Source organism: Gorilla gorilla, chromosome 1, assembly GCF_029281585.2.
Source record: "Gorilla gorilla gorilla isolate KB3781 chromosome 1, NHGRI_mGorGor1-v2.1_pri, whole genome shotgun sequence".
In the NCBI taxonomy this organism is placed as follows: domain Eukaryota; kingdom Metazoa; phylum Chordata; class Mammalia; order Primates; family Hominidae; genus Gorilla; species Gorilla gorilla.
The window spans coordinates 42,514,462-42,531,104 of NC_073224.2; the positions used below are offsets into that span (position 1 = coordinate 42,514,462).

Here is a 16,643-nt window from a genome sequence, read left to right on the forward strand (position 1 = left end):
CTCAGCACCAGGCTTTGTTCTGAGGCTTGTTAAAAGTTAGAGCCCGCATCCTCTTGGGGAGGCAGGAAATATTTAGGGCAGTAAGGTAGCAACTAATAGGTTTTCCCAACTATTGGAACTGGAGCTGTAATTTACAAGGAGGAAGCTGGGCTTGGTGGTCAGAGTAATGGCTGACCTAGTTATAAAATAACATGGATTTGTTTTCATGCAGGCTCTGGCCCAGACAAAATTTACCTTTGCCTTAGAAAGCAAAAAAAAAATTCATGAAGCTTATGAATATAGGAGAGAAATATTTAGCCTGTGAAACAGTGAACATTACATTTTCTTTTCAGCCCCTGGACAACACCTATATCCAAAGCTCCTCTTGTAGGCCCTGCACAATCTCTAACAGTTAAAGCTCGTCCAAAGAATGAATGTACGCACTTTTAAAATTTCACGTTTTCCTCTGGAAATGCTCTGTCTTAACTTTTGTGCAAGGTCAGAGTAACACTTCCTTGCTACTTTTATCTTTACTTCTCTAATGCCTTCTGATTGAAAAGTCAAAAGCAAAGAAACAGCGAATGCCTTTCTAACTCAGTTCTCTCATAAAGGAACTGACAATAAAATAATATCCACCGCTTCTTCCAGTTAAATGACAGATGTTACTATTAGTACTTTGTAATGAATACCAATATTATTAGATTCCCCTATGCTTGCTGTTGCATAAAACTCACGCGATTAAAAATCAAAGAAAATGACAAAACCAAAGTAATATAAATTTAACTACCTGAAAACTTAAAATACTCCTAACAGTATTCCTCACTTCAACATTCTGTCCGTAAAACAGAAATAAACCATGGTAAAAATTCCTTTATAGTCTAATGCTAATTGTGAGTTCCCAGAACATGGTCAGGTCTACTGCAGCAAAACATGTGTTAACTACCTGTCCAGACAGAACTGTTCTGAATCTTACTTACAGGAAAATGTGTGTTTTTTGTTTGTTTGTTTGAGAGAGGGTCTTGCTCTGTCACCTAGGCTGGAGTGCGGTGGCACAATCTTGGATCACTACAACCTCTGCCTCCCGGGTTCAAGACATTCTCCTGCCTCAGCCTCCAAGTAGCTGGGATTAATTACAGACATGAACCACCACACCCAGCTAACTTTTGTATTTTTAGTAGAGACGGGGTTTCACCATGTTGGCCAGGCTGGGCTTGAACTCCTGTCCTCAAGCCATCCGCCCGTCTTGGCCTCCCAAAGTGCTGGGAATACAGGCGTAAGCCACCGCGCCTGGCCTGGAAAATGTTATCTTTTTAATTGCCTACAGAAGAATTTTAAGAGTTGAGATTCTCTCATCCCCTCAGTTTTATTTTCCTGCAAACAAAATATAAAAAATTGAATTACCAATTTGTTTAGGCGAATTACCCCGAATTGTGGACTTTACCTTGAAAACTTAAACTGATCAGATACCATTTGAACAGATTTAGCAGACATTTTTCTTTCAATCCTTATTGATTCCATTTGTATTTCTCTGAATGGAGAACATTTTTTATACTATAAAACCTTGCACGTGAGGCAGTAAGAAGACATGTTAATCTATCATAGCTAAGTAATTTCTATTCAAAAGTGTTATTTTCTAGGTACAAAAGTACTGTGCTACAGCCATACTGGGAAATAATATTTTTGTTAAAAAAAAAAAAATGAGTGGCTGGGCACGGTGGCTCATGCCTGTAATCCCAGCACTTTGGGAGGCCGAGGCAGGTGGATCACCTAAGGTCAGGAGTTAAGACCAGCCTGACCAACATGGAGAAACCCTGTCACTAGTAAAAATACAAAATTAGCTGGGTGTGGTGGCAGGCGCCTGTAATCCTAGCTACTCGGGAGGCGGAGGCAGGAGAAATGCTTGAACCTGGGAGGCGGAGGTTGCAGTGAGCCGAGATCGCGCCACTGCACTCCAGCCTGGGCAACAAGAGCAAAACTCCATCTCAAAAAAAGAGCTATTTGGGGAAATCTGCCCTGCCTACATGACAGTGGTAAATATAAATATCAGGCAAAATGATTCAGCATCCAAATGGCCCACATGACCTGGAATTGAGAGCAGAAAGCTACCCCTAGGACTGAGCTCTTTGAAGATACAGAAGTTAGGGAAATAGCACTTACTGAGCATGTTGTTTTATTCATCTCTGAAACTCCACAGTGAGAGCACAATGCTTGGAATAGTAGGATGTTCAAAAAATGTAAATATTAAATTATTGTAAAATAAATACAAACAAGTCGATAAATAAAATGAAAGCTGTGTGGGCTGAAGTAGTTAAGAAAAAGCTTTGGACCGGATGCGGTGGCTCATGCCTATAATCCCAGCACTTTGGGAGGCCAAGGTGGGTAGATCACCTGAGGTCGGGAGTTTGAGACCAGCCTGGCCAACATGGTGAAACCCCATCTCTATGAAAAAATACAAAAATTAGCCAGACGTGGTGGCATGCGACTGTAATCCCAGCTACTCAGGAGACTGAAGCGGGAGAATCGCTTGGACCTGGGAGGCGGAGGTTGCAATGAGCAGAGATCGTGCTATTGCACTCCAGCCTGGGTGACAGAGAGAGACTCTGTCTCAAACACACACACACACACACACACACACACACACAAAACAGAAAAAGATAAAGCTTTGGAAAGAGATGCAATTTGAGCTGGATCTTTCTTGAGTATAAACAAACTGAGGCTCTAAGGCCTTACCTAGGAAGGAGGCAGAGGATAAGGAAGGAAATATTACAGAGAAAAGTACTCTAGATGACAAATAGACAATAGGAAGAATGAAGAATGACATTCTTCAGCTTTGCAAAGACCACCCAAATTGAACTTGGAGTCTAAGTCAAAATGTAGTGAGGGATAATGCTGGATATGATGGGAGGGGCACTTAGTAGGGAACTTGTCCTGAAGAAAGCAGGGAGTCAATGAAGAGTTCTGAGAGTATTTACAAGGATTCATTTCCAAGAATGAACAGTTGCATATTAAGAGAGGTGATGAGGCCTATGCAAAGGGCCACTAGTAAGATAAGATGCAGAAATGAGACTAATATATTTCGCAAATATTTATTGCAGTAACAGAGGCTAGTCTTCTTGCTAAATGCTGGGGTTACAAAGATGAGTAAGACCTAGTTCATGCATTCAAGGAGCAAGTGTGATAAAGGAAGTTTGTATGAGGTGCTGTGGGAGCAAAGACGAAGGCAACTAATCCAGACTGCAGAAATCAGGACAGATTTCTCAGAACCAAAGGAGTGAGCCAGGCAAAGAGGGACATAGAGAGGAGAATCAGCAAGGTGCATATATGTGTGTGCATGTGTGTATATGTGTGCATTCATTACTATAAACAATTTAGGATGACCAGAGTGAAAATAACACAGCAGAGCAAGCTAGACTCAGATACGGCTCCTGAGGCTAGGCCTGAGGGTGTCCATTAGGAAGCCCCGACTCTACCATGGAGTTCTATCAGGGGCGTCCTCAGATTCACAGACAGAGAAGATCAAGAGAGGTGGGCTTCTCTCTCTTTCTCTCTCTCTCTCTCTACCTAGAAAATATTTAGTAGCTGAGTGCCTTGTAAAGCTGGAACATGTGCAGAAATCAATTAAATATTGGATGAAATAAATAGATTGTTCCTAAATCCCTACTTCCTTGTTAACCTGAATGTTTTAAAGTTAAAAAACAAACAAACAAACAAAAACCCTAAAGGTTTCTTTAGAGTGCTGTTTAAAATATTTACTCAGGTGTATGGGTAGGCCATATTTCATTAACTTCTAAAATATATCTATCCAGAGCTGCTGCTATTTTAACCAACATAGGGATGTTGCCAATTCATTGGACCTAAGTATTATCTGATCAAAGCTCTCTCTTAGTTTGTGTCAGTCATGAGACAGGGTGTTGTAGTTGTAGGAGTGGAAAGATGTGATGTCTTTCCTCATCCATCATAAGGGTCGTGGCCAACACCCCTGGAAGAAAAGACATACTAGCAAGATAAAAACATAACAAATGTATTTAGTCAAAGTCTTTATGTAAAACAAGAGCCTTCAAAATGAGAGCCCAATAACTCAAGAACTCAAGGAAAACTGCCATTTTTATGCTTAGGTTCAATGAAGAATGGACAAAAGGGTATGAGCTAATAATGGTAATAGACTGAGGGGCAGGGAAGGTCACAGAGTCTTCGCTTCTGAGGCCCTTCCAAACCCCCTTCAGTGGAAAGTGCTCTGTATGCCAAAGGGCCAAACTTCAGGGTATCATTTTCTGAGTCCCAACGTGGTTAAACATTCTGGTTAACAGAATGTTCTTCATGACATACCTGGATGACCAGAAGAAAGAAAAAGAACAAACCTTCCTGCCTTTTATACAGCATCTGCTGAAGCCTTACAAAGTTCAAGGAACTGGAGGTAAAATAAAGATGAATAAAAGCTGGAAAATAAGCTCCGTGGTGGTAGGGATTTTTGTTCCTTTTCTTTGGAGTTGTTTTCCAGAACTATAGAACCCACTAAGTGTCCACAAATACAAATGTTTCTGATTGAGTTAAAAAAGTAGAATTCCTACCCTTAGGGAGTATACTATTGGCTCATAATTAAATGTGTCTTATTGGTGAGGTTTTAAGAGCATATGAGGCTATCACTGTGAACAGCAACTGTCACTGTACCACGGATTCATGGAATTGACAGAGAAGAGATTTTTCAGGTGGCAAATGAGCAAATGTTTCCTATCCAAACATCACCAGAGTAAGAAAAATCCCCATCTCATCAAAAATATGAGCCAGTACCGACATCCCTGAAGAGTCTTTCTTGGTACTCAGGTTAAAGAGAACACAGATTTCAACATAACTCCTTCCAAGTGCCAAGACATAAAATCCTTGAGATTTTTATTTGGCTCTAATAAAAACCTGTATCTTTTTGGACAGCCAGATTATCTTACCATGTCCCTCCCCCAAGATACATTCAGGTCTTCAAGCCCTGTGTGAATTTCACTTCTCTAGGGAGTTGTCCTTGTTTCTCCTCTCCTCCATGGTGACTCCGCGTCCCCTGGGCACCAACACACCCTGAGCATCACAGTGCACTCACTAAGACACAACTGTGTCTTTGTTATTATAGCACGCATTCATTTTTATCTCTAGGGACTATAAACTTGCCAAAGATAAGCACTTATGAATTCTCAGATCCACTTTTTCTATAAAAGCTAACCCAATCCATTTTAATAACATACATACAATATTTCTACTTAGTCATCCGAAACCTTCCACTTCATGTACAAGAGTCGCTAGATTTTATGTTAATAAATTAACACAAGGAGTTCCATGCTATTTTTAAATTTTTGATTGAAAAAGAATCTGAGAGACACAGCTGGATTCTCAGCGAATGTATGGACTAGAAAGATAAGTTGTTTCCTGAACCTTCAAGACTTTTTTGTATTATTTTCCTGCTAAATTGCATATTTCTGTCCTTCAGAGAAGTCTTGAAGAGAGATCTGATTTCCTTCTGTTCTATTGTGTTGGTGTGAACGCCTTTGCAATTGAATAGGAAGCCGCGGAGGGTGGCAGGAACAAGTCAGCAGAAGTTACACAAAGTGAGGTGTGTGCTTTGTGACTGGTTAGAGCTCTAATGAGGCCAAGGTCATGGGTTCAACCCCTGAAAAGGCAGGTACTTCAGTTAATTCCCTGCCAAAGGACTGCACCCCTAAACTACTGCAGATTTCCTAGAAATCCAAAGAAGTGAAGGTTGGGGATGTGGGTGGGCTAACAATGCAAGTTCCTGAGAGGCAAAGGAGACCTCAAAATGCCCTGCCTCCCTCAAGTGTCAGAACAGGCCACTCATCAGGAGGAAGGGGCCAGTGCAGGGGCCCCTGCCCTGACACAGCTACAGAAAAACGCTGAGTGAGCAGGAGGATCAGAAGAGAGCTCAAGGTCTGAATCTGCCAAGTAAAATCAGGGTGCCTTGTTCTAGGTGTGTCTAGTTCCCTAGTGATCATCAGGACACACATACACATGTATTCAAAGATACGTAACCAAACCCATAGAGGAGCTGTCTGTGAGAAGAGCAGGAAATGAGAGGGAACATTCTGAAAAATCAAATTTGCCTTGCACATACCAGATAAAAGCATGCCTTGAACTCAGAAGTATGATTACCTCAACTACATCTGAGGTCCAAAAAAAGATGTGTGTGGATGGGGGGAGTCAATTTAATTATTCATGACTCCAGGAAGATAAAGCATGCTTGTAATTATTGATTGCTTCCTTCGAGGACAGAAATAAAGTGGCATAAAACAGTAATTATTTCATATTTTTATACTGACAGGGAAAAGAGGAGGGAATATTAACCTAAGTTCAAAGCAGTAAGCCTAAAACACCCAAATACAGTAGAAACTTCCTTTGCAATTCTCTCACTATATCAAATCCTAAAAGAGACAATTTTGCTGTCCTGAATTCTCACCAATTCTGAGTTCTCCCAAAGACCAGGTTCCTGCCAAACTATAGCAGTGAGCCCTGGATCTTCTCAAAGAAATTTAACGTATTTTTACAAGAACCTTCTCACAGGTGGTTTGCAACTTGCCTGTTCTACAGGAATACCAACCAGGGGTCGCCTCCGATAGCTGCACCATAAATTCCATTTCCACAACTCAAGAGATTTAACTTCTGCAGAGAGAGATCCTGAAGAATGGATTTGCTTAAGGAAAAAAAAAAAAAAAAAAAGACTATGGGCTGATGCTGCCCTATCACACGGCACAGAAACAAACTCTTTATATGTAGGTATAAAGGCTGAGATGACTAACTCTGGTTTAGTCCTAGCGTAATATTAAAAATATTCCAAGCCTACAAAAGGACCAAAGCCTCATGTTCTTTTTATGTTTTATTACATAATAATTCATACATATAAAAGAATATGTGTAGCTCTTATGCAAATTTCAAAGCATTATAATAAAAACAACATGTCTAAGTCCATATCAGCATAAAATATAGATCTAAGATGGTTGAATCAAACATTTTTTAAAACTTTAAATAATTCTTTAAACAATGCATTCGTTTGTTAAATTGTTGGCCAATTATAAATTCTATTCAATCAAGGAGATATCAGAGATGGATTAAGCCCCCAGTCTCCAGGGAACCACACAGTAGTAAAGTAGGGTGAAGTCCCTGGGTGAACCACACAGTAGGTTCAGGCCAAAGGGGGCACAGGAAGATCACATGAGGAACAGGGAGATTTGGCTCCATCCGTGAAGGTCATGGAGTCCGGCCTTTAAGAGGCACTCAATAAATATTTGACAAAAAAGGTGTGAAATTCAGAGAAACCACTTAACTTCTCTAACACTCAGTTCCTTTCTATGTAAAATGGAATAAGGCCCTGTGTATACCAGCCATCCTTGGAAGGATCAAAATAAGAATGTATCTGGAAATGCTTTATGGGCTGCAAAGAGCAATATGATTTAAAGAAATGCCATTTTATACAGGTTCTTCGAATTTTTTTTGATTGAGAGGATTCTGTGCAATTGCTTTGGGAGGGAAAGGTGTTAGATGGTGGTTTTAACTCACCAGGGTTTGAATTTCACTTCAGGATATCCTGCTGTTATTCTGTCTCTTTCATCTGAAATCGGTTCCAAACGTGCAGCTTGGTCACTGAGCCCCTATAAGCTATAACAGAAATTATGTTCCCCACATATGAAAAATAACGTGAGTTACTGGCACATTTGAAGTCTTAAAGGATGGCTCCTTGCTGCAGTTGAAACAATTGTGCTGAAAGTAAAAGGCAGAAAGGAGCCCTGATATCCTTGCAATGTGGAAAATTCTGTTTTATTCCATTTCTCTCTATAAATATTTGTTTTTTCTTATTAAAAGAATATTAAAGTGCCTAAGACTTTGGAGTGAGAAAAGGCTCTTTTTTGAAGAAGGTTTACCTGTGTAGGTATATTATATTATTTCCATTAGGTTTTGAAAAATACTGAAAACTAATCCCAGACAACCATCATTAATTCTGGGGAACCCAAGGTTGAGAACTGCTGGTTGTGGCTATGGGTCAACAGGCCATCTTTTTTTTTTTTTTTTTTTTTTTTTGAGACATAGTCTAACTCTGTCTCCCAGGCTGGAGTACAGTGGCGCACTCTCAACTCGCCACAACCTCCACCTCCCGGGTTCAAGCGATTCTCCTGCCTCAGCCTCCCAAGTAGCTGGGATTACAGGCGCCCGCCACTATGCCCAGCTAATTTTTGAATTTTTAGTAGAGATGAGGTTTCACCATGTTGGTCAGGCTGGTCTCAAACTCCTGACCTCAGGTAATCTGCCCGCCTCGGCTTCCCAAAGTGCTGGGATTACAGGCATGAGCCACCATGCCCAGCAAATAGGCCAGCTTAATGGTGACTCCACTGGTCAACAATTTCCAGTATTTCCTTTCCAGTATTCACCCCTCCCCACAACTCCATAAAAATGCCCCTAAAATTATAATATTTTATCACACAATTTAATTAAGTTAGAAACATTTAGCCAGCAGAGTTCATCAAACAAGTATGAGATCAGGCCAGGCGTGGTGGCTCATGCCTGTAATCCCAGCACTTTGGGAGGCCAAGGCAGGTGGATCACCTGAGGTCAGGAGTTCAAGACCAGCCTGGCCAACATGGTGAAACACTGTTTCTACTAAAAATACAAAAATTAGCCAGGCATGGTGGTGCATGCCTGTAATCCCAGCTACTCGCGAGGCTGAGGCAGGAGAATCACTTGAACAGCGGAGATTGTGCCATTGCACTCTAGCCTGGGTGACAGAGTGAGATTCCATCTCAAAAAAAAAAAAAAAAGAAGAGAGATCAGAGTGATTTTGATGGCTCACTATGTGCTAGGGTTGTACTGACTTAGCTTGGTTGGTAGGGTGGGTATTCATACGCTTTTTTTTTTTTTTTTGAGATGGAGGCTAGAGTGCAGTGGCGTGATCCCAGCTCACTGCAACCTCTGCCTCCTGGGTTCCTAGGTTCAAGCCATTCTCCTGCCTCAGCCTCCCAAGCAGTTGGGACTATACCACACCTGGCTAATTTTTGTATCTTCAGTGGAGACAGGGTTTCACTGTGTTGGCCAGGCTGGTCTCAAACTCCTGACCTCGAGTGATCCATCTGCCTCAGCCTCTCAGAGTGCTGGGATTACAGGTGTGAGCCACCATGCCCAGCCCGCACTTTTTTATTTTTTTTTAAGAGACAGGGTCTCACTTTGTCTTCCAGGCTGGAGTAAGTGATATGGCTTCCTGCAGCATCAACCTCCTGACTCAAGGGATCTTCCCACCTCAGCCTACCCAAGTGTAGCTAGAACTACAGGCCCAGGCTACCACAGCTGGCTAAACTAAATAAAATTTTTTTTTGTAGTGAATGGGGTCTTGCTATGTTGCCCAGGCAGGTCTCAAAATCTTGGCTTCAAGCGATCCTCCCACCTCAGCCTAACAAGTCCTGGGATTAACGGCACTGGCATTAGTACGCACATTTTACAGATAAGGGAACCTGGGAGTTCAGAGAGCTTAAGTGATAACTGGCCTAAAGACAAACCATCAGGAAAGAATGAAACCAGAATTCAAACCCAGTCCACCTGCCACAAAGTCCCCGCTTTGCGGTTTCTACTGAAATAAGGTCATGCACTAACAACATTTTAGTCAATGACAGACCACGTGAACAAAGGTGGTCCATAAGACTGTGATACCATATTCTCACTGTGCCTTTTCTATGTTTAGATATGTTTGGATACACAAATACTTACCATTGTGTTACAACTGCCTACAGTATTCAGTACGGTAACACGCTGTACAGGTTTGTAACCTAAGAGCAACAGGCTATATACCATACAGCCTAGGTGAGTAGTAGACTCTCTCACGTAGCTTTGTGTAAGTACACTCTAGCATGCTGGCACAAGGACCAAACTGCTTTACTAAGGCAGTTCTTGGAACATATCCTTGTCATTAAGTTATGCATTAATGTACATGGAAACCTTGAAATACTGAAAGGTGGAAAGTGAAAACAGCCATTTCCTTACCTAACATACAGATAGCTGAATTTTGCATTCCTTAATGGCACTTTTTACAGGAAATCTCTTGTAGGTATGTTTTAGTCTTACCACCTATTTTATAAAAATACATCTAAAAAAGAAGGGGAACCCCTTTATTATAGCATGTATTCAATTTTTTTATTCAGAAAACATGATGATTTAAATACATCTGAAGCCATTTCTCCCCCAAAACAACTCTCAAAGCATTCTCAGGAGAGCCAGAGTCATAGCAGTCCTGGGGACAAGGTCCCCTTCTCATGCACAACTTCAGGCAGCCAGAACCAGGGCTAGTTCAGAGAACTTCAGGAAAACAGCATCAGGATTTCATGGCCCTTAATACTGATTAAGATCAACTAAAAATTATTCTGCCGGTTTGATAGAACAAGAGGAAAGCTAAGATGAATATGCTAGAGAATAAATCTGGGGGACATGAGGAAAAAAGCCTTTATAACTGCTGAAATAGGACACCTTAATCACAGGGTTTGGCTCAGGCAAACAATTTAATTTTTAAAACAACTAATCTAAGCCAGACATGACCGAAATTCACTGAAACTGGGTTCTAACAGCTCTATTCCAAGGAGGCTAAATGGGCTTTTCTGGTTCCCCCTACACTCAGAACAAACAAAGAAATGTCAATAATCTCATCCTTAAATAACCCATGAGCCAAGAGAACTAAAGATCAAAAGGGAGACATCTGCCTACCTGAAGAATGGAACATAGAATGAATATTTAGATAGAACACCGGGTTAAAGCAGATTTCTCTCCTTCTGAGACAAATCACATTGGGGGTTAAAATATGTCTAGGCCAGGCACGGTGGCTCGCGCCTGTAATCCTAGCACTTTGGGAGGCTGAGGCGGGTGGATCACTTGAGGTCAGGAGTTCGAGACCAGCCTGGCCAACATGATGAAACCCTGTCTCTACTAAAAATACAAAAATTAGCCGGAAATCGCTTGAACTCGGGAGGCAGAGGTTGCGGTGAGCCAAGATCGTGCCACTGCACTCCAGCCTGGGCAACAGAGTGAGACGAGACTGTTTCAAAAAAAAAAAAAAAGTCTAAAACTTAGTTTAAAATACAACATACTTGGCCGGGCGCAGTGGCTCATGCCTGTAATCCCAGCACTTTGGGAGGCTGGGAGTTTGAGACCAGCCTGACCAACATGGAGAAACCCTGTCTCTACTAAAAATACAAAATTAGCCAGGTGTGGTGACGCATTCCTATAATCCCAGCTACTCGGGAGGCTGAGGCAGAGGAATTGCTTGAACCAGGGAGGTGGAGGTTGCGGTGAGCTGAGATCACGCCACTGCACTCCAGCCTGGGCAACAAGAGCGAAACTCTGTCTCAAAAAAAAAAAACAAAAAACACCAAAAAACGGTGATAAATGGCCAAAATGTGTATGTGTGCATTTATGTGTGTATGTGTGTATAAAGTGTATCTGAGAAGTCTGATAGGGACAGCTTCCAAGTGGAAAAACTTTATATAATATTATTAGGAGCTGCCTTCTAGCAGTTCAGGCAAGATACGCATGTTCTCCAGTGGCACCCACCAGACTCAGAAATGTGATACAAATTAAAAATTCCCCAAAGCAAACCTTTGTCTGAATTGCCCTGACCGTAAGAATCCCATTCTGTTGAGACTTAAGACATTTTCCATTATTTCTCAATTTATAGAATATACTTATTCCTACCTAAAGAAATCACTTTTCTTTCCTTCAAAAAAAGTTAGATCCTGATACAATTAGTATGACATGGAAATTCTTGAGTCGTTCATTTATCTTAAGCAATATTGTTTATGTTAAACTTCTGGCAAAAGAAAGAATAAGGGGTAGCTTTCTTTTGGGTATGTGGGGCTGGGGCAGGCAGCAGATTTTGACCTGTAAGTATGAACATTTCCAGAATTCTGCTCCTATACTTTGAGGCCCTATGGAGGAAAATACACCTTCCCCTCATACATCTGGACAGACTGATTTGTCCTAAGTCATATACAAATTGCTGACAGAGGAACTGATGCTGAATCTATCAGATGACCTAACCACTAATACTAAATGATTCAGATTTAATAGAAATCATGAAGTAGGGTACAAGGATATTTCTAATTGCATAAGTATCATGGATATTATTTCTTTTGTATTATTTTAATTGATTTCAAATAATTCTTTGGGGAGAGAGAGGAAATAAACTACGGGTATTGACATAAGGTCAGGGAAATCAAACAGAGAAGGGATTTGCAAGTTGTAATAACACCCCATTGCAAGTTGCAGCCCTGGTGAGGGACCCAAGGCAAAAGTGAGTAACACTAATAAATGTCAATCAGAAAAATTTAACAACAAAAGAGGCAGCAAACTGTCACATATGGCGGAATAATCCAGGCTGAATGCTTTGTGAACTTGCATGTGACCATCCATTAATGTTCTAAGGTTGGGGTTATGTGTAGTAGATACAATTAGGAGACTTACAGCTAAAGAGAAGCATCTCTCAGTTCTTCTCATCCCTTCTAAACCCAGAGGGATTTGATCTTTCATTCACTGGAGGCCAGGGCTGGCAACTACCCATATAAAGTAAGCACCTACTATGTGCCTGGCATCCATGGTCTTAGGCGATGGCTTCCAGGAATTGCCAGGATCCCTGATGGAGGCTCCTTCTGTGCTGCCTGACCTGCTTTGCTCCTGCCACTGCAGACACCCACGCTGCTGCAGACTCCGAGCCACAGCAAGGCTCAGAAGATCAAGGGACCAGTCACAGCAGCCTTTTTAACTTTGGGAAAACCCAATGCTCACTTCACTCAAACGTTGCAAAGTGGTGCCATGACCCTTTAGCTCTTGGCTCACCAATTCAAAGAGCCACATCACATACAGCCCTTAAGCTGCCCACGGCATGATTCCGTGTCTAGTTCCTTTCCAGGTCCCCCCAAGCGGAAGACAGTTCTGGCAGGGAGTCTGGGCAAGATTACTACAATATTTAGCCTTTGTCCCTTCTTTTGCTACGTCTTATTGTAGAATAAGGCACACAGGTCTGAGAGATTGAGTATGCTGGACTTGAGACCTGTACTCAAAAGGTCCCTGCAGGACCGCAGGTCAGCTTAATCCAGCCCAGGAATCTCCATTTCAAAGATGAAGAAACTGAGGTTCAAAGAAAGCAAAGCATGGTCTCTACTCAGAGTACTGGAAGGCCTGATATAAACTTAACCCCAATGCCATGCCTCCTGCCTTAGTAAATTTACTGAGCACCTAACCAGTGAGAAATAGGCAGAAGTGAATAAGGCCAGATTTCACGCCCTTCACTACTGGTGTGAATGGATAAAGGTAACTCCACTTTCTCTCTGGGCTTTAGTTTTCTCATCCATTAAGTGAAAGACAAGACTGAATTGGTGATTTCTAATGTGCCTTTAAGCTCTGAAACTCTCATAAGAGTTGAGGATATAATTATGTGTTGGTGTGTGCAAATGTATATGCATCATATATACAAACACAGACACATATATACATATGGTATCTTACAATTAAATACCATTAGCAACCACACATCTTGCCCAATCCCTTCCTGCGACCATGTTTTCCTAATCCCAAACCAAAACTGGACACTGCAACTCATCGTCGCAGCACCTCAGAATCCAGGGGGTGTGGTCAGTGCCCACTGGCGTCCCTCCAAACACCCATGTAAGCGTACTTTAACATGTAAGCGTACTTTACAAGACATATACTAAGTCATTAAATTCCTTGGAAGAAACGGCCAATCTGAGGCAGGGCTGGACTGTGGGGAACAGAACACACCGCAGGAAACATAAGTTAAAGGTGACAGCCCGTGGCTGCCCAAATTTGGGGCTACGCTGCCAATGCACCGGGAGGGCAGTGAGTGCCCAGGCTTGGAACAAGCCTGGCTCGGAGCCCACATTTGAGGGCAGGAACCTGCACTCCCGGGTTTGCGCATCCAGCGTGAGCAACTCTGAAAACGTGCAGTGCAGGGCGTGCAGCGGGGCACCGGTCCTGTTTCCTCTCGCACGTGGCGCCTGGCGTGGGGCTGCAGCGCCGGGCCTCCTCCCCTCCCCGCCCCCCCCGCCCCCCCCCGCCCCAAAGGCCGGCGCTAGGACCCCGCGAGCCGCACGCACTTCCTGGCGCCGCGGTCCGAGCCTCCCGCTCGGCGCCCCCGGCTCCCGCCCGCCGCCGCCGCCGCCCTACCTGGTGAAGCAGTACTCGCAGTGGTTGCCCCGCTCGTTGACCGTGAGCACGTAGGCATAGGCCGGGCAGGAGAACAGCAAGTCCCCCACCTGGAAGGGCTGCAGAGCCCGCAGCCCCCGGCCTTTGCCCGGGCTGCAGAAGCGCTCCAGGCCGCCGAGGCCCTCGGCCCTCATGGTGGCGGCGGGGCGCGGCCGCCGGCTGTGCCCGAGCTGCGGCTCCCGGCGAGCTGTTATTGGAGACGCGTCACCCAGAGCTGCGGGGGGCGGGGTGGGAGCCGCCCGGCGGACGCGGCGGCGGCTCCCCGCTCCCCGGAAGGGACGGCGGCCCCGCCCGGGCCTCGCGCGCCCCCGCGGGGAGGGGGACGGGCCCGGCGGCCCCGCCCAGCGCCGGGACCCTCGGCGGCCGCCCCGCGCGCGCTCCGGGCCGTTTCCGGTGTGGCCGCGACAAAGAGCCGCAGCCCCTGTGGCTTCTGCGAGGAGGCGTGAGGCGTGTGCGCCTCCGCGGCGTCTCCACGGAGCGAGCGGGACGCGCCCTCCTCCTCGGTGGGAGGGAGGGGGGTCACCTGCGGGGAGCAGGTATCCGAGGGCCACCCCTAGACAGTCAGCCTGGCCCGAAGGATGACCAGCCCCCGGTAAATAGAAGGGGGCGAAGCCAGCTCCGAAACCTTACGTTCGCTTTCCCTTGTAAAGACCCTAGAGGCAGTGATCGGGGAACGCCAAGGAGAAAGCGGCAGAGGGGAAACCACAGTAGAGAAGTTTGGTGTGCAGAGGGTTGAAGTGTGCTTTTCCAAGGTTAGAGGTTTTTAAACCTTGTGGCTTTAATGGGAACGTAGTTTGCCCTCTGCTCCTCTAGTGGAATTACATGGACGGAAGAGGAAATGCATCGGCCAGCCGAGCTCACTGAGTCTCTGAGGCATGCTGCGAACGATGCAGAGGAAGCCAGAGAGAACCTTGCCTTCAAGGAATTTAGGCTGTTGGGGGATAATGCGATGCTGTGGCCAGTGTCCAGGACACTGCGCTAGAGTTTGCAGTAGTTTTAATATGCTTGACCACCCACGAACTGTGATCTTAGAAAAGTCACTTGGTTTAGGAGTCAAAGGATTTAAAACCCACAAAGCCTGAAACGTAAATCCTATACACATGCACGCTATTACTTTTCATATGAGAAAGGAAAATATAATCCGTGTTTCACATGATTATGTAAAGACTGGAATTGATGTACATGCAGTAAAAACTAAAATTGTGACGAGATCATTTAGCAGAAACCACTACTTCAAACTAGGACCTCAAACAGTTACCTGTGTAAGTTCAGGACTGGTTGAGCAAAGGGAAAGGATTAATATGATTGGAGATGTAAAATCAGTGGAATTTTTGGCATTTCAGTAAAATGTCTTTATCAGCTGGGTGTGGTGGCTCGGCCCTGTAATCCCAACACTGTGGGAGGCCAAGGTGGGAGGATCACTTGAGCCCAGGAATTGGAGAGTTGGAGACCAGCTTGGGCAACATAAAGACCCCGACTCTATGGGAAATTAACCACCTCTCAAGTGGTGCTGAGGTGGGAGGATAACTTGAGCCTGGGAAGTCAAGGTTGCAGTGAGCTGTGATGCCTCCATTGTACTCCAGCCTGGGTGACAGAGCAGGACCTTGTCTCAAAAGAAAACAAAAAAGTCGTTATTAGTGGCAAACTAAATAAGCCTCTAACCCGCCTTCAAGTAAAGGACGTTATGATAGTATTTTCATTTATGCATTTTAAGAAACTTCGACTGACTATGGCCAGCCACTGGGATAGAAAGATGGACAAAATCAGCCAGCTGTGGTGGCTCACGCCTGTAATCCCAGCACTTTGGGAGGCCGAGGTAGGCGGATCACCTGAGGTCGAGAGTTCAAGACCAGCCTGACCAACATGGAGAAACCTCATCTCTACTAAAAATACAAAATTAGCCAGGTGTGGTGGTGCATGCCTGTAATCCCAGCTACTCGGGAGGCTGAGGCAGGAGAATCACTTGAACCTGGGAGATGGAGGTTGCTGTGAGCCAAAATCGCACCATTGCACTCCAGCCTGGGCAAGAAGAGCGAAACTCTGTCTCAAGAAAAAAAAAAAAAAAAAGACAAAACGTAGTCCTAGGTCCTTGCATTTGGCACATTCAAGTTTGATAATACTCACCATTAGTTATGGAGTATTGTTGACCAGGCATTGTGCTCCATCATTAAACACATTATCTCATTTATCTTTACAACAGGCTGAGTTAGGTATTATGCCCCTCATTGCCAACATTAGGAAGGAAACTAAGACCCAGAAGGAATGATTTTCAAGGCCACACAATAAATTGCAGAATTTGGTTTCTAAGTCAGTCTGAATTCAAGGTCCGTGCTCCTAACCACAGTGTTTTGCTGCAGACAAACACAGTTCACTGGGATAAGTGCAGTTATGGTGGCTTGTACAAAATGTTTTGTGGTAGTACAGGC

The 16,643-nt window shown here is 44.1% G+C and overlaps 1 protein-coding gene across 2 annotated transcripts in view; it reads right to left on the reverse strand.

Moving 5' to 3' along the window:
* SMYD2 (SET and MYND domain containing 2) overlaps nucleotides 1-14,611 on the reverse strand; it is a 56,467-nt gene extending 41,856 nt beyond the window's left edge. Inside the window, exon 1 of one of the 2 annotated variants that reach the window (XM_031002268.3) lies at nucleotides 14,179-14,611. In XM_031002268.3, coding sequence (XP_030858128.1) covers nucleotides 14,179-14,351 — 173 coding nt within the window. In that variant the 5' untranslated portion in view covers nucleotides 14,352-14,611. The remainder of the gene's footprint in view (nucleotides 1-14,178) is intronic. The other variant, XM_063708632.1, reaches the window with a different exon arrangement.
* Nucleotides 14,612-16,643: the final 2,032 nt, after the last annotated feature.